Source organism: Eptatretus burgeri, chromosome 12 (assembly GCF_056783735.1).
Source record: "Eptatretus burgeri isolate ZD-2024b chromosome 12, Ebu_testis_v1, whole genome shotgun sequence".
In the NCBI taxonomy this organism is placed as follows: domain Eukaryota; kingdom Metazoa; phylum Chordata; class Myxini; order Myxiniformes; family Myxinidae; genus Eptatretus; species Eptatretus burgeri.
Genome location: NC_140972.1, coordinates 18,218,438 through 18,237,470, shown reverse-complemented (window position 1 = coordinate 18,237,470; position 19,033 = coordinate 18,218,438). Strand labels below are relative to the sequence as shown.

General features: G+C 43.3%; 1 protein-coding gene across 1 annotated transcript; it reads left to right on the top strand.

Annotated features, from left to right (window-relative positions):
• The first annotated feature begins 2,058 nt into the window (after window positions 1-2,058).
• On the top strand, window positions 2,059-3,413 carry LOC147015189 (homeobox protein ceh-1-like). Its single transcript, XM_085849157.1, has 3 exons — window positions 2,059-2,336; window positions 2,549-2,790; window positions 2,999-3,413. The coding sequence occupies exons 1-3, from the start codon at window positions 2,189-2,191 to the stop codon at window positions 3,245-3,247; spliced, it is 639 nt and encodes a 212-aa protein (XP_085705283.1). The 5' UTR covers window positions 2,059-2,188; the 3' UTR covers window positions 3,248-3,413.
• Window positions 3,414-19,033: the final 15,620 nt, after the last annotated feature.

Below are 19,033 nucleotides of genomic sequence, written 5' to 3'. Positions count from 1 at the left end.
AATAATGTCCATCATTTCATGAAATAATGTTTATCAATTCATCAAATAATGTTTATCAATTCATCAAATAATGTTTATCAATTCAGTAAATAATGTCTATCAATTCATGAAATAATGTTTATTAATTCATTAAATAATATGTTTATTAATTCATGAAATAATGTTTATTAATTCATCAAATAATATGTTTATCAATTCATTAAATAATGTCTTTCAATTCATTAAATAATGTTTATTAATTCATTAAATAATATGCTTTCAATTTATTGAATAATATTTATTAATATATTGAATAATATCCTTCTAATCCATGAAATAATGTTTATTAATTCATGAAATAATATGCTTCTTCATTCATGAAATAATGTTTATTAATTCGTGAAATAATATGCTTTCAATTCATTAAATAATATTTTTTAATATATTGAATAATATCCTTCTAATTCATGAAATAATGTTTATTAATTCCAGAAATAATATGCTTCTTAATTCATAAAATAATGTTTATTAATTCGTTAAATAATATGTTTATCAATTCATTAAATGATATTTATTAATTCATTAAATAATATCCTTTTAATTCATTAAATAATGTTTATTAATTCATTAAATAATGTCTTTCAATTCATGAAATAATGTTTATCAATTCATTAAATAATGTTTATTAAACCATTAAATAATATGCTTTCAATTTATTAAACAATATTTATTAATATATTGAATAATATCCTTCTAATTCATTAAATAATGTTTATTAATTCATGAAATTATATGCTTCTTAATTCATGAAATAATGTTTATTAATTCGTTAAATAATGTTTATCAATTCATTAAATATTTATTAATTCATTAAATAATATCCTTCTAATTCATTGAATAATGTTTATTAATTCATGAAATAATCTCTTTATCAATTCATGAAATGATATTTATTAATTCATTAAATATGTTTATTAATTCATTGAATAAGATGCATATTAATTCATTAAATAATATGCTTATTAATTCATTAAACAATATACTTTTGCACGAGTTACCGTTGATCCTCGCTAACGAAACCTATTCTTCGGACCAATCATGGAGCTTTGAGTTTTTATTAATTTTCTCGCATCGTACGATGGGAAGTGAACATCCAAGCTCCGCAGCAACCACGTCCAATATCCGTTACAATGTGATAGAAGTGTGTCATTCCAAAATCACGAGTTTTTCTTCGATCAAGCCCTTCGATGGCCATCGGTGCACGAGGGTGTGCGGATAGTGATCGGAACGAGGAGCAGGAGGAGGTCTTGGGAAAGGTGCGGGGGAGGGAAGGGAGGAGGGGGCAGTGAATGAGGATCAAAGGAACCGCGTTCCCACCAGGCCATTAACCTTCCCGATTATGCTGCCATTCCTACATTTACCGCTTCATTTGGGGCCATTTATGTTGCCAGTGAATGAACACGTCCGCACAGAATGGCGTCGGCGACATGAGAAGCTGCTGATGAAATGTCAGCTTCAGAGAATGACCGTTGTATGTGAGAGGAGCGATACATATTCAAATGAGCGCTATTTGTTCAAGAAACAATAGAACGTCGCGTCGGCTATCCATCCTGATTAATAATTAGTATATTCGTTTATTTCCATTCCCCCCCCTCCTCCCACCCCCAAGCCTTACGCAATGCAATAATTAACGAAGTTTGAAAAAAAAACGTCTTTGCTTCCTCGAGCGAACAATTAAATGCGCAAAAGTCGATAAAATGTGGTCAAAAGATTGGTCTCCATTGATCCCTTTAATAAAAATGGACAACGTAATAGGTGTACGGTTTTAAATTGCGTGTCCGGACACGTTTTGTCCGCCCGTGTCCGGACGGGACACAAGCGCCTTTTCGCCGCCGTTCCCAGCACCCGGCGGCGCCGCGCTCCCTGCCAGCTGCCGACCCCCGCCGTCTGCTCAGACATGCTGGCGCCGCGTACGCATGAGGCCGGTCGGAAATCGTTGACTTTGGCCGATTAGCAGTGAGTCGATTAGCAGTGATCGACGAATTCCCTTTGATGTGGCGACGCGAGTGGGCGCAGTTAACGGTGCGGACTGCGGAGTATAAACGGGACGGCGCGGGTGGGCCGCACGCAAAGCGCGCACGCGCGCCATCCTCGTCGCCGTCGCCGTCTCGCGCACCGCGCGCGATCTCTGGTGTCTTGCCCACGCGACATGAAGCTCTTCTCGTCCGTGGAATGGCTCGCGCGCAGCAGCCGGGAAGAGCGATCGCTCCGATCCTCCGGCACGCAGTCCGCGCTCGATCGCAAGGTCGATTCGCACGACGCGGCTTCCACGACCAACGGCGAAGCCTCGTCTCCAGGTGAGCTGTGCACACCTGTATAACGGCATTTCGTCGCTCATCCCGTGAAACTAATAATATCGTTTTGTTTCGTTCGCGAGGAGTTGTTGTTGCTGTTCGTTCCTCAAACTTGGTGAACTTTTTCACTTGTTCAAACCTCACTTTGACTATTGATAACAGGTTCGGTTTACCACGTGGCTCATGTTCACGTGTACGTGTGTGTGTTTGGACAGCGTATCCCGAAGCCCCCAGTCCGACGGAAGAATGGTCCGGATATGAGAGCGAAACGGCCGAAGGATCGCGGGTCCCGCTCGCAGGGCGCGTTCCCGGTCCCGCGGGGAGCGCGCGTCGCATCCGCATCGCCTTCAGCCCGTCGCAACTCGGGCGTCTCGAGCGACGCTTCAGAAAGCAGCGCTACCTGACCGTGGCCGAGAGGCAGGACCTAGCGAGGCAGCTCGGCCTTACCGACATGCAGGTACGACGATGAAAGGAGCACATCGTGTTGGGAAAATGGAATCTCGCTCCTCGAGTCGTTAAAACACACACGGATCCATTTGATCCGATGTTGCTGCAGCACGGGCACGACGGCCCCAATGACCCTTCTGTGTCAAATTCCCAATTGTTGTTATTCCTTCTTGAAATACATTCTGGACCTTCAACATTGTTTCCCTTGCTCACCGCAGGTGAAAACCTGGTTCCAGAACCGACGCATGAAACTCAAGCGGGAGGTGCAGGAGGGCAGGTCGGACGTTTCGAACCTCCAGCCCTTGGTCCCAGGACATCCCATCGTGTCGATGTCGCACGGTCTCCCCGTCGGGCACGCCTTGCCGGAGCTCACCCCGTCGCCCATCACCTGGATGTCCTGGTTCCAGCTCGGTCTCTTACCGTGGGAAATGCTTCCCGCGAACGGTCTCGGCGCGCACGACTTTTGAAGAACTCTATCCGACAAAAAAAAAGAGACCCGTCGTTCGCGACACCAGATTAACTTTACGCCTCGAATATTTCTACTTTTTAATGAAAATGCGATGAATTTATTTATTAGATATCTTTGTTTTTTTTGTTTTTTTTTGGAGTGCGGATTATTTTATTTATATAATAAAAACTTGAACTTTGTCGGTTTTCATGGAAAGTGCACTTTCTTTCAGGCACGAGCGGCGCGTTTTTACGCTCATATAGCAACTTGATTCGTTAACATTTACCGAATGGAATATTAATAATAACGATGAAAAAAAAAAAAACATAAACTTTGTGAAACACGAGGAATCTATCGATCGTGATTACCTGGTTTGGAGTTCCCACCTGAACACGTTAACACAGTCAGAGGTTGCTGGGAGTCAGAGGTTCAAATCCCATCCATTGTGCTGCGGTTAAAATGTTCTCACTGATCACGTGAATCCACGCAGTGTCGATCTATCCAGGGATTGTTTTAACCTCGAAACGATTGGGTCCACTTGTCGCTGTCATGAAGATCATTATTGTTATTATTTATTACCTGCGTCACGGGGAAGGTGGAGGGAGGTTGTTTTCACACCTGTCTGTTTTTGCCCGTCTTTCTGTACGTCTGTGAGCAGCAATTCTCACAAGGTTTATCGACGGATTTGGACGAAACTTGGTGGACAGGTTGGGTGGGTGGCAAGGACGAATCGATTCGATTTTGGTGAAGATCCGGATCCGGCTACTAGAGTTCATCAAGTGATTCTTCACCATCAACGGATGGAGCCAAAAACGATTTGTAGCAAAAAGTTTTTTTTTAAGTTTTGGACAAGATATTACAACCTGGCGGATAAGTTGGTTAAGTGACAAGAACAAGCCGATTTGGTTTTCGTTCAGGTTCGAATCCAGGCCTATCAATGGGATATGAAAAGTTAACTGTTCAGCCTGGTGGAGGTGTGTTCTCCACCGAATGGCCGTACGAGTTATCAAGTATTGGTACTTTGTGTCGTAAAATTTAATTCGTTATTATTAGCGAATATACAACGACCCATGTATATACAATCGGTTAAGATGAAATTATGGAGCCATACTGCTGGTTGTTACATGAATGAAGCACCACTGTGACGCTGATGCAGTGCCCCTGTGTAATTGGGCAGGTAAATTTGTTATTTGTTCACGGTGTGTGGGATCTTTAACATCCACGTCAGCGAATGCTGCCACATGGACACCCAGCTTAATGTCCGTCTGATGGAAGGCGCACACGCACGCATTGGTTCCTCGCCGTGCCTCCTCGACACCAGGGTGAGAGTTTATTGCTGGGTGGACATTTCAACTCAGGATAGACAGATCCAAGGCGAGTAACTAATGTCTGTGGATTAACAAATAAGTGCATGTACCACCTGATCATGTCAGACATCTGTGTACAAGCTCTTCCATGAGCCTGATCCGCGTGAAGCAGTTTGAAATTGTATCTAAAATTAGAGGTTCAATATAATGAGATAGATTAATGGAATTATCGATTAAGTTCAAATGAAAACACCATTTCAGCAGAACCTACGTTTATATAGAAAACTCCTTCCTCTTCACCCAACCGATTAGCTCATGGACAAGGGGCGTTCAAAATGTTCTCGGGACGAGATGAAATTGTCCAAATAATGCCAAACACTGACTTTATCCTTTAATATGGTGTATACTGGTAGGCAGGCTGGTATGAATCCTACCTCGGAATGGCAGGATAGCCTTAGAGGAGTGTACACTTGCTTCTGTGCTGTTTGACCAAGGTTCGAATCCAGACCCAGCTTTAAACTGTCATCGTGGTGATTCACAGGCAGGGAGATGGTATAAATGTGTGGCATCGTCCGTTGGAAAGACGTTAAGCCGGGTGTCCCATCAGCTCGCAGGAGTTAGTGGATGTGAAACATCCCAGGTGTCTTTCACGTACAGTCGAGGTGAGTTATCGCCGGCATTCCAAACAAATGATAAAATAAAGCCAATGGTCGACCATCCAGCAACTTCGAGGTAAGGTACACTTTATAATACAATGACTTGGATTACAAATACAAACGGGACAGTTCATAATCAGGTCGATAATGGAACCCAAACTACGCAGTTCAGAGGTTAAAGTGTACTTCCACGACACCATTGATTTCCAACATGCAGCACCTGAATCGTTACCTGTATTAATCATCAAAACTACACTCCGTGCTGTGTCATGGTTATAAGCTGTGGTTCGAGTCGGTGAGGTCGATAGTTCGAGTTTGGGAGGTCGGTGGTTCGAGTCGACGAGGGAGGTGATTCGAGTCGACGAGGGAGGTGATTCGAGTCGACGAGGGAGGTGATTCGAGTCGACGAGGGAGGTGATTCGAGTCGACGAGGGAGGTGGTTCGAGTCGACGAGGTCGATAGTTCGAGTTTGGGAGGTCGGTGGTTCGAGTCGACGAGGGAGGTGGTTCGAGTCGACGTGGTCGATAGTTCGAGTTTGGGAGGTCGGTGGTTCGAGTCGACGAGGGAGGTGGTTCGAGTCGGTGAGGTCGATAGTTCGAGTTTGGGAGGTCGGTGGTTCGAGTCGGTGAGGTCGATAGTTCGAGTTTGGGAGGTCGGTGGTTCGAGTCGACGAGAGAGGTGGTTCGAGTCGGTGAGGTCGATAGTTCGAGTTTGGGAGGTCGGTGGTTCCGAGTCGACGAGGGAGGTGGTTCGAGTTGGTGAGGTCGATAGTTCGAGTTTGGGAGGTCGATGGTTCGAATCCTGCCCGAGTCAAACCAAAGACTTTATAAATGGTTTGTGCTGCTTCCTTGCTTGACGTTCAGCATTTAAAAGTATAGAGAATGGACAAACAATGCTGGGAAGGCAATGGCAAACCACCCAGTGTAAATCTTGCCAAGAAACTGCTTCGGTAGCACCAACACTCCACAAAGAAAATGGTACATGAAATAAATAAATAAATCTTTTTTTCCGGATACAAAAAAGGGAAATAAAGTATGATTGATATATATATACACACACACACCGCAGGTGGTCCAGAAGTCAGGAGTCGTATGGGGTTTGGTGATTGGACAACAATAATAAAAAAAATTCCATTATTATATATTCTTTTAAACATGTATATTTAATAATATTAATTACCTCTTATTGAAGGAAAAAAATCATATCCGAATTTGTAAAGATCAGTATCGAGATGTTAACAAATGTCTCAACATCATCCGAACGTAGAATGTAAAAGAGGCATCAGGTTTATGGGCAACAATCGAAGGGGTAATCTCGCGTGGTAATTAATAAATATATATATATATATATATATATATATATATATATATATATATATATATATATATATAAAATCTTTAATATTACAAAGCATTTAATTCGTCTTTACATATATATTATATATTATATTAACGTTGTGGTCCCATACTTTTGGGCCACCCTGTATAAATTTTTTTTTTACTCTTGGTGTTTCTTGGATAATATTGGGATCATCTCATTCATCGGACTTTTTACCCCCAACCCACCCCACCCCACCCCAACCCCGCCCCAACCCAACCCCGCCCCCTCCCACCAGTACGTCTAATCACATCATCTTATGAATCCTCGATTGGAAAGGACAATCTTTTGTTATACAGTGTTGGTGGAGTGCGTAATTTCCTCGGGTCCCGATGACGTAACGTCCTCGTTTCCAAAATGTTCACAACAAAGCAAGACAAGGAATCGCTGGTTTCACCTGATGATTCAATTGAACCGGACATCTCACGCCAATGAGTCATCGTTTAAGCGGAGCCGTGCCATTAATCGGTCACATGACAATCGAAACATTGAACCGTTTTGAACATATAATGAGCGCAATGAATCAGCACGTCATTAACACCCATTATGCGCACGTTTGTGATGTTAATAGAGCGTCAGAACGGTTTAATAAAGTGAACATCACGGGTCTTCGAAAAGTGGTATTCATAATATGAACGTTTCCTTGCGCATTGCAAACATAACGTTCAACTTCAAGGACACTCGGTAGACTCGGTAGAGCGCAACATACCCTCCACCACGCAATACCTGATCCATGAGAACCTATCGGGTCCAAAACATTTTTTGAGATATCGTGAAAAACATCGGTTTTTGGCCCTCTTTAATCGATGGTGAAGAATGACTGAAAAAAAAATTCCACGAGTCGGATCTGGATCCGGATCTTCACCAAAATCTAATCGGATCGTCCTTGTCACACACCGAACCTGCCCACAAAATTTCATCTGGATTCGTCCGACAACTTCTTGCGATATCCTGTGCACAGACAGGCAGGCAGACAAACAGACAGGCAGGTGTGAAAACAACGTCCTTCACCTGTCGATGGCGGAGATAATAAATAAATCCGACGGATCAATGCTTTGTAAGATTCGTACACAACATGTGGACACATAAGTCGACGAGGCATCAAAACTGATGTGACAATGTGATGATGATGATGATGATGATGCGGTGATGTGGCGATGTGATCAGGTGGTGATGATGATGATGATGATGATGTGGCGTTGTTCTTCTTCTTGGACCCATACTCTTGAACAGACCATTGGAACTGCCAAAGCAGTTTTTCCTTGGCTTCTTGGCACAACCTTGGACGGGTCACCACTCCAACCATTTCTTGGAACACAGCTATGCCGCTGATGCTGTGCCCCTCCACCAGAACACTGGTACTCATTTCACCGACCTGAGGGCCTTGTCACACGTTGACGTTTTAGCCAGCTTATGGCAACGTATCAAAATGTATGTAAAACGCTGGCGTATGCTGAACTTTTTTTTTCAGTTTTGGGCATAGTCCTAACGAGTTGGACGTATGCATAACGTATAAGTAACGTACACAGAACGTTTCGATAACTTATACCAACGAATGCTGAGCGTGTTGTCAGCGTTCACAACGTATGCCCAACGATAGTCTAACATATGCATAGCGCGCGGCAGCGTATCGCCGACGATCACATGGCATAGCCTATTAAAAGGCTGCCACTCAACGATTTAAATCGCTGCCGCTCGACGATTTTAATCATAACCAAGCTTGACATCGAAGTGTCAACATCATCGTCATGCCGAAGAAAACTTCGAAGAATGCTGCAAAGAAGTCTCCTGGCCGTGGACGTGGACTCAAGGAGGATCCATCATCACCAAAACCCTCCCCATCATGCTCACGCTCTGACGGAGAGGATGCTAGTTCCAACGCCTCTCAGGCATCGTCGGTGGCATCGATAGCTGCGTCCGTGGCCTCCACCTCCTCTCAGCCAACCCTTGCGAAGACGAGGGCCAAGAAGACACAGTTTTGTCTTGATTTCCAAGAGGAGCAGCTCATGTGCCATTTCCTTCGCGAGAACGCCATCCTCTGCGACATCAAGAAGACTGACTACCGGAAGGTGGACAAGAGGGCAAAGCTCTGGGAGGATCAAGGCAAGGCCATGGGGAAGTCTGTTGAGCACCTTCAAGGGTGGTTTAAGTCCCTGCGAGACACCCACACCCGTCTCGACAAGAACAAGAGCGGTGACGGTGCCCCGGAAATGACAGAGAGGGAGCAGTGGGTGAAGGCAAACTTCGGCTTCCTCAAGACTGTGGTCCGCCATCGTGCTGAGCCCATCAATAGTGTAAGTATAAACACATTAATATCAATACTAATATTTATTTATATTAGTTTTGCTGTACTACAGATCTCGAAGCAAATTAATCATTGATGACTACAAATCATTGAATTTGCCTCATATTTTTGCCTTGTAATTTTCTAATCAAGTCATAATTGCAGGTAAAGGAAACCATTGCAGCATACAGCGGGGACCTCGAGGCTGCCGAGGCTGCCTGTGCAGAGCTCATGGTTGATGACGACAGCATGCCCTCCTCTGTCCCCTATTCATCCTCACAGGGCAAAGGGAAGCGTGGCCAGGACGATGACCAGTTGCTGCAGTCACTCCAGAAGAGGGTGCACGAGTCTGGTGAGCTCCTCAAAGTTCTCGCACATCCTCAGCCCATCACAGTCACCGTAGCCTTCGCCAACTACATGCATGACAGCCTGGTCAGCATGTCTAAGCGCAAGTTCCGGAAGGCAAGGTCACGCTTCACCACCATCCTCAGTGAGCTGTTAGATGAGGAGAGTGATGAGGAAGAAACTCCCATAGTCCACACCTTCCCTGCTCCTGCTTCCGTGCGAACAAGTTTAGCACCAGCTACCTACACCCCCACGGCGTCGGAGATGTACCAGCCACCTCGCCACATGTAGAGACACAAGGCACCGGCTGCGTCAGTCTGGGGCTCACAGACAACTGTCTATGTGGACCCGTACATGCAGCAGCCACTGCAGCCACAGTACCAACAGCAGCAGCCTCAGTGCCAGCGGATGATGCCACCTCCCCCTCAACATGGGTTCCAGCTTCCTCCTCCTCTGATTACGCAGCAGCCAAGTTCCGCCTCTGCATCTGCTGCTATAGGCTCGGCTGACCAGGTACTGAACCAGAGCCCAAGCGCCTTTGACACTAGCGGTCAGAGTATGTTTAACATCTCTGGACTCTCAGGAATGCTCAACCTGTCCAGCGATCCAATTGCTGCAAGCACCCCGTCTGGTGAGCTGAAGACACCTCCACCACCAGAGAAGAACAACTAGATACAGTGACAGTGACAGTTGTGTACTTCTCAAGATTAGCAGAGACATTGTTTTGGCCATGTTTTTGCCATTTTATATGAACGTTTGAGCAGTGGTATCATGTTCCATTATTTTTAAGAGCACTGAATGAAAGTTGAGCAAACTCTTGATGTTTGTTGATGTAATTTTTTAATATCTAATTCATAAACAATAATTAACAATAATAAATTATGGCCTTATCCCTTATGTCTTTATCCTTTGTAAATCAATGAAACGATGTTCATTTCAAGAGGAACGTTACTGTCTCTGAGGTCCTTTATTGCCTGAAAAATGCAGTAATACAAATATCTAAATCATCCTATCTTGCCATGGAACTGCGCCAGCTGGGGAGTTCACCCAGTGCTTGAGGAGATTCCTCTGTTTCTTTCCGTCCTTGGAGGCAGTGTTGTGGCCAGTAGCTGTCTGTGTCTCCTCCAAGTGATGTCCCTCTCGCCATGCTCCTGGAACAAGGTCGCAGTTCTCATTCTCTGCCCGGTCAAGCTGCTGGTTCTGTAGTCCTGGGTACCTGGAATTTGAATTTTATTTTATTTACTTATAAAGCGCACCTATAATGAAAACATATTCTAATAGTGGGGCAACTTAACTTAATATCGCATAACAATTGTGCATTTTGTGAGGAAAGCACCAAATTTGGCACACTAGTAGCCTAACATATTATGAACAGATTTGGATATTGGGCCATCTCAAAATTTTTGATGGCAGTGGAAAATGGCTGCCACAGCCATCAGCGGCTGAAATTGAGATGGCCCAATGTCTAAATCTGTTCATAATATGTTAGGCTACTAGTGTGCCAAATTTGGTGCTTTCCTCACAAAATGCACAATTGTTATACGAAGTTGCCCCACTATAATGCACTGTACAATAAAAAGTAATATAATGATACATATAACATTTAAGGTAAATCATATAATTTTTATAAGCATAGGCTAAAAGTTAAATTGCATTGTATACTGTATAATATGTGCTATGTGAACATGAATTACCTGGTCCTCATGAGGTTGCGCAGGATCACGCATGCTTTGACAATGAGCTTGACAGTGGAGGGGTGATGCTGCATGGTACTTAGCAGAACCTGGAATCTGTTAGCCTGGATGCCGAATGCATTTTCTACTACCCTCCTTGCTCGGCTAAGCCTGTAGTTGAAGATGCATTGCTCATTCGTCAGACCCCAGAGGCCGTATGGCTTCATCATGGTTGGTCGTAAGGCAAAGGCATTGTCACCGATAAAGAAGTAAGGTACGTCCTGGTTGTCGTTTGGAAGAGGCTCATCGTCTGGGAAACCAAGGGTACCATCTTCAGTGCATTCCTTCAGCTCACAGTCATTGTATATCTGCGCATCTGATGCTGATCCAGTACCACCGACATCTGTCCAAATGAATTTGAAGTCAGCATCCACAAGCGCCATCAGAACAATGGAGTAGAATCCTTTGTAGTTGAAGTATTGGGACCCACTCTTTGGAGGACAGCGGCAGGCCACGTGCTTCCCGTCAAGTGTCCCACATGTATGGGGAAAGTTCCATCATTGGAAGAACTTGTCAGCTATGGCGTGCCAACCATCAGGAGTACTTGGGCAAACCAGCACCTCATCCACGTATTCGTCAATAATGGCTTGACAGACTTCTCTGAGCACTAGGGACTGGGTGTTATGAGGGACCCTCCATCCGAACTTCATCGAGGCATATTTGTTTCCAGAGACAAGGTGACGCAAAGTCAGTGCCAGCCTCATGCCAGGCTCAAGCGGATCCCTGTAGAAGGTGTACTGCTTGGTTATCCTTGGATCCACTCTGGCTCGCAGCTCGTCGAACATCGCTGGGGGCATACGCAGGAAGTTGGTGAAGGATGCATGGTCCTCGTTCCGTAGTTCCACCATGAGCTGGTCATACATGCCAAAATGCTGTCACCTCCCGATCCATTGTCTCACCCAGTTCCTTCTCCTCCGTTCACCTCTTCTGCTCCTGGCTCTATTGGTACGCAACTGGTACAGTGTCAAATCGATGAGGTCATGTTGATGTTGGAGGACAGCTAGTAGGTATTCTCGTCTCAGCCTTGCCGGATCCTCCATCTCTCGGATTACATGGACATGTACTCACCATGGAGTCTGAAACACTGACGGGTTCCTCCTGTGAACCCCATTTTTCTATACCAATTCCCCTAAATGCTGCCAATACGCCACTATACGGCAGCTGTAAGTTAGAAACATGTTCAGTAAGTTATGTGGTCGTCCGGAAGACGTCAATCAAATACGTCGACATACGTCAATATGCGTTGGAGATACATTACACATAGGTTCAAAGCACGTTACCCATAGGTTAGAAATAAGTTTCGGGTAAGCTAAACATTACCTCGACGTATTTCGACTTATGAGTAACTTACAAGTAACGTGTGTCGACGTGTGGTCAACGATCGCATAACGTGCCTACAACTTATGGCCAGCGTATGATGAACGTGTGAGTCATACGCTGGCATACGTCGGAAAATTTTGAGCAGGCTTAAAATTTGTCGACGAGCTCGGTGTACTACGACGTATGCCAGCGTGTTTTAACGTGCTCTTAACGTATACAAAACTTACCCATAACGTATTCGACGTGTGCCAGCATTTTAGACAAATTTTTCATACGTCGGCATATGCTGGCTAAATCGTCAAGGTGTGACAGGGCATTGAGGAGGATGACAGGATGACAGGATGAGTCAACCCCATCTTGTGTTAATTCAGCAGCTGAAGGGGCTCAAACTTCGGACCCTAAGATTCCAAGCCAGCCACCCGAACCACGAAGCCAAAACCAGGCTTGGTGTGAAGATGTGAAGATGTGATGATGTGATGTGGCGTGGTGTGGCCTGGTGTGATGTGAAGATGTGGTGATGTGATGTGGAATGGTGTGACGTGATGTGATGTTATCTGATTATGTGAAGATGTGAAGATATGGTGATGTGATGTGATGTGATGTATGATGTGATGATGTGATGATGTGAAGAAGTGGTGATGTGATGTGTGGTGTGCAATGGTGTGGAGTGATGTGATGTGTGATGTGTGGTGTGATGTGTGGTGTGGACTGATGTGATTTGATGTGATGTGTGAAATGTGGTGTGAAGTGGTGCAATGTGGTGTGATGTGTTGTGTGGTGTGGTTTGATGTGGTGTCGTGTGATGTGGTGTGATGTGTGGTGTGGTGTGGTGTGAAGTGGTATGGTGTGGTGTCATATGACGTAGTGTGATGTGATGTGATGTGATGTGATGTGATGTAATGTGTGATGTGGTGTGGTGTGACATGATGTCTGGTGTGATGTGGTGTGATGTGTGGTGATGTGTGGTGTGATGTGATGTCGTGTGGTGTGGTGTGATGTGTGATGTGGTGTGGTGTGATGTGGTGTGATGTGATGGGTGATGTGGTGTGGTATGGTTTGATGTGTGATGTGGTGTTGTGTGATATGTGATATGTGATGTGATGTCATGTGATGTGATATGTGATTTGATGTGATATGTGATTTGATGTGATGTGATGTGTGGTGTGATGTGTGATGTGATGTGTTGTGATGTGATGTGATGTCTGATGTAATGTGGTGTGGTGTGATGTGGTGTAGTGTGACGTAGTGTGATGTGGTATTGTGTGATGTGATGTGATGAGATGTGTGATGTGATGTGATGTGATGTGATGTGAGGTGCGGCGAGGTGAGGTGTGGGGTGTGCTGTGGTGTGATGTGTGATGTGATTTGCTGTCGTGTCGTGTCGTGTGCTGTCGCGTGATTTGTGCTGTGGTGTGGAGTGGTGTGGTGTGGTGTGATGTGATGTGGTGCGGTGTGGTGTGTGGTGTGGAGTGGTGAGATGTGTGGTGAGATGTGTGGTGTTGAGTGGTGTGGTGAGGTGTGTGGTGTGGAGTGATGTGATTTGATGTGATTTGATGTGATTTGATGTGATTTGATGTGATGTGATGTGTGGTGTGGTGTGGAGTGGTGTGGTGTGATGATGTGATTTGATGTGATTTGATGTGATGTGATGTGTGGTGTGGTGTGATGATGTGATTTAATGTGATGTGATGATGTGATGTGATGTGATGTGATGTCATGTGATGTGATGTGATGTGGTCTGGTGTGATGTGATCCGTAAACGAGTAAATTCCCTGTTTTGTGTCCCTAATTCCAACGACCTTCTTGGCTCCACGTGGAACGTTCAGAAAGTTCTTGGAATGAGATTGCGATACTCCGAGAAAGGGAAAATAATTTACTCTTTATTTCTCAATCTCATCTCGGAGCACTCCGAGGATAAAACAAACTTCCAACGAACTAAATAATGCACTCACTGTGCAACAGGTTTGCTCAACTCGAAAAGGAACGTTTCCATGAACTTTGACCTTTGTGAACCCCAAAAGTTAAGGTGTTTCATCACGAATCGAAACATTGGGGGTTCGAGAGTTCAGGACGAGTCTCGTCATGCCTATCCCAAGCCCCACCCCCGATTCGAGTCAAAAGGAGACCCCCCCACCCCCCACACCACCACCACCCTCCTCCAAAGTCCTCCCCCTCCATCTTATTTGCTAAGCAATTACCCAACAAATACCGAGCAATTCCACTTCATCAGGGTGCCATTTAGATCGACAATGGGTGAAAACGAGGCTCACCGGAATGGCGCCCCAGAGAGATTTATACAGAGAAAGGAACTGTGAGGACCCTTCGCCAGAACGACGCCACAGTCTCTGCCTTTATCAGGAGCATGTACAAGTGGGGAAAATGGCCCCTTGTAATGACTCAGGATGGCCGGCTACAATCACATTATTACTTGGACATTTCCAGAGATCACGAACAAATGAATGGTCCTGAAGGGTGAAGCGGAAAACCTGATGTCCTCGTCATTAGGAAAAACTTATAATAAAAAAACTTCTTCAAACGATCGAATGGCATTTTATTGTTGGTCCAGTGAATGATGCTCACAACCAGTAGGACGCAGGACACGGTGAAAAGACCCCTGAATAGGTCACTGTACATGTTATAACCTTGTCCTCGTTGTTAAATCGAACATTATATCATGTTTATAAATCTCTTTCTAACCACACACTCACACACTCACACACTCACACACTCACACACTCACACACTCACACACTCACAAGAATGCTTAGGACTTTCTACAGGGTGGGTCATAAGTCCCAGGACACGGTTTTAGCTGCTGAGACAAGATCTGTTTATAATATATATATATATATATATATATATATATATATATATATATATATATATATATATATATATATATATATATATATATATATATATATATATATATATAGTGTGTTTTGTTGTTCTTTCAGATAATAATACAACTAATACATTAAACCAAGATGGCAGACACCAGTCTATTTGCAGTGGAAGAGAGGCTGGGAGCAGTGGTGTGGTACCAGGAGAGGAGAAACACAAACAAGACGATGAAACAGGTGCAAGAAGACTGCGAGAAGATTAAGGAGGTAAGGCTGGTGTTGGTTTGTGGTTTGAGTGGCTGGCTTGGGATCTTAGGATCTTAGATCTTCGGGTCTTGAGTTCAAGTACCGATCCGCTGTTGAATTAACATGAGGTCATCATTCTGAGGCTGGTTAAATGAGTACCAGTGTACTGGTAAATCGGGTCGTTGCAGCACACAGCTGCACCTGCAGCTGTACCACTGATGCATTCAGAGGAGGAGGAGGAGGATTAAAGAGGTGTTATAATTGTGTTAATATAATATTTTATTATTACTTCCACCACCGAAGGTGGAGGTTATGTATTCACCCTTCGCTGTCTGTTTGTGTGCAGGATATCTCAAAAAGTTGTGGACAGGTTGGGTGTTTGACAAGGATGAACTTATTAGATTTTGGTGAAGATCCACATCCGGATCCGACGACTAGAATTTTTTTAAGTGATTCTTCACCATTGAGAGTGAGGGCCAAAAACGAGATATAACGTGATATCTCAAAAAGTTGTGGATGGATTCGGCTGAAACTTGGTGGACAAGTTGGGTGTGTGACCACGACAGTTGATTCGATTTTCGTGAAGATCCGAATCCGGATCTGGATATGATAGTTATTTAATTGAAAAGTAATTCTTCACCATTCAGAGATCGGGCCAAAAACGATATAGTACTGCAGAGCATGATATTTCAAAAATGTATTGGGCCTGAAATGTTCTCGTGGAACAGGCATTATGTGGCGGAGGTATGTGTTCTACCGAGTGCCCTTCTACTTACTCCTGTTATTATGTACAGATGTTCCAAAAAGACCCGGACAACTTTGGTTGTTCATATATACAAATGATACAATGAGACCCTTTGGTTTATATGATATAGGAACTCGTACTGTTTTGTGCACACCATCGATACACTTCAATGTGAGCTCTGTTTGTCATACACAGGACATCAAGGTGGTACACGAGTTCTTGCCATGTTCGGTTCAGCATGTTTGTGTCCACCAGTGCGCATGCAGCTGTGATCCGAGAATGAAGATCCTGCAGGTTTTCCACCTTGGTGTTGTAGAAAACATCTTAGAGAAATCCCCACAGAAAAGAAAAAATCAAGGGGAGTTATGTCGGGTGATCGTGGAGGTAGTAGGTCTGTTTTGGCCAATCGAGCGAGCTGAAAATTTTTCATGCAGGACGGATCGAACGACTGAGGCCCAATGAAGGGGAGCACCATCCTTTTCAAAAATGATACCGGCTTGCAGGTCTTAAATCTGTGGGAAGGTGAATCCTTCTGACATTCTCATGTAAATTGTTGAGGTCACTGTATCCTCCAGAAAAGAAAAACGAACATGGCAAGAACTAATGTACCGCCTTGATGTCCTGCGCGTGACAAATGGAGCTCACATTAAAGTGTGTTGATGGTGTGCACAAAACTTTATTACCTCTCTGTATCATATAAACTAAAGGGTATTAATGTATCATTTGTGGTTCTGAATATATTAACAACTAAAGTTGGCCAGGTCTTTTTGGAACACACTGTATTACTGTTATTACTGTAATATGTTATTACTCCTGGGGCTTATGGTTCACCCAGGTCGATGTTATAAACAAATCTTGTGTCGGCAGCTAAAACTATGTCCTGGGACTTATGGCTCACTCTATGGGCAAAAAAGTTGAAATTTAGCATACTGATGGAACTCGACTTCACAATTCCAGCAAAAAAATCATAAAACTGTCAAAAAAATGATAATATCTGGAAACAAAAGATGGCATGTGGATGTTGTGTCAGGTGATCTTGATCGCCACTGTAAGGAGCAGGATATTATTGGTTTTGCGGTTTAGAATGAAAGCACAATCCACTTCATCAAATAGATAAAGCTCATATTTATTATGCCATGTGGGATGCACCATAGTACGGTATATGTTTTCAGCGAGAATATAAGCGTACCCCACTATAACTTATAACCCAAATAATTATAAATGTATACTCATTGATATGCACATACATATAGCTTTTCAAACCACTGACTCACTCACTCGTATAAATGTTTCAGACTTTCTATGTAAACTATAAAGCTGAAATTTTGCACACCGATATAACTCAAAGGCAATATTCCAGAAATAATCACAAAACTGTCTTGAAATGGCCATTAATGAAAATATCCTATCCAAAAGTTGTCCAGTGCAGCCTTGCTCTGCCCATGGAGGGTCACGTGACCAAAGACAATGGCACATCGCATGATCTTGCACAAGCACCATCACTCCCAATAGTAACTGGTGTTTCTTGGTTTTATGGCCGTATAATTTAAGAAGTGTCTTTGGGTTTGTGTTGTTGATGGACAATGTGCAGTGGACGGTAGGAAGTCGTAAACATTTCTGGTTTGCAGAGGGTGTACAGTGGCAAGAGATAAAGTGCATATTTCAAATATTGCATGTTTGCATAAACACCCGTGCCAGGCACCTTTGTTATAAACAAACATTTAGAACATGTTTTAATCAATACATATTTTCATGTATTCATGATCCACATTGCCAGAAATTAGCCCAGAAATAAAGAAAGATCACTTTGTCTCAGCATAATGAATGCATTTAGAAGGACGTACATATGTTCAAAAATCATCAAAATACAGATGAGATTGCCAAAAACAACTAGAGTTCGCAGTGTTGAAGTATATAATTAAATTAAAATAAAATAATGATTTTAAAAGTTGCATAAAAAATGCAGAAGTTTAGCAACGTTGAAGCAATCTTATACACCCCCATATTTAATGTGTCCAAGTACTGCAAAACTTGAGGTTTTTGGAAGCAGTAGCAAGACGATTTGTATTCCACAGTGTTTAAGCATTTTATAAATTTAAATTAAGATGATAAAAATTGAAACAAATAAATTAATTCCAGAAGTTTGCTGCTGTTGATATTAGTGTCTGTTACACCACCCTATCTAACATGTTACATTAGTTCTTCATGCCTTGTTGTTTGTGTTCTGTACAGCATTCTTTAAAAAAAAAAACAGTACGTTTCCTGTTTGGAATGATTTTCAATTTTCAATTACATTAGTGATATGTTTCTCGAGTTGAACACTCAAAAGACAAAGGAGATGATTTTTGACTTTAAGAAATTCAAACCTCAGTTTCCCCCAGTCATGATTAACAAGAGTGATATTGAATCTGTTTCGTCCGATTAGAATTTAGACCTCGAGGTTTGTCGTGTCTCCTGCCACCTGTTCCACCATTCCAGTCGTTGTGTGACTGTTTTACCGTGAAGTGTAGTTTTAACATTTTTACCCACTGATCATCGTTTTTCTTTCTTGGTGCTTTGTCCACTCTATGGCCTGGTTTTCAGGAGTAGAAATAGTGATTTCTTAATTTCTCGGACGATCTTCATCAAGAGAGAATGACGTCACTTGGAACGGAAAGGACGGTGCAAAGAGAAGGGAAAGCTTCACGGACTTGCAGACAGCTCAGTTCTCATTCCCGTTGGATTGGAGTAAAACCCAGCAAATGTCACTTTTCCCAGAACATCTCTTACGTAACCTGGTTGTGGATTGTACTTATCACTCAAATATTTCACCATACTTGTGCTCGCCAGAGTTAAAAATTACTGCCTCAAGAGTTATTTAGTTTTCTCAATATTGCTCGTTGTTTGTTTCATATCATGATTCCAGTGTGGAGAGGGTTTTGTGATGAACTTCCAGTGAGGTCGAGAGAG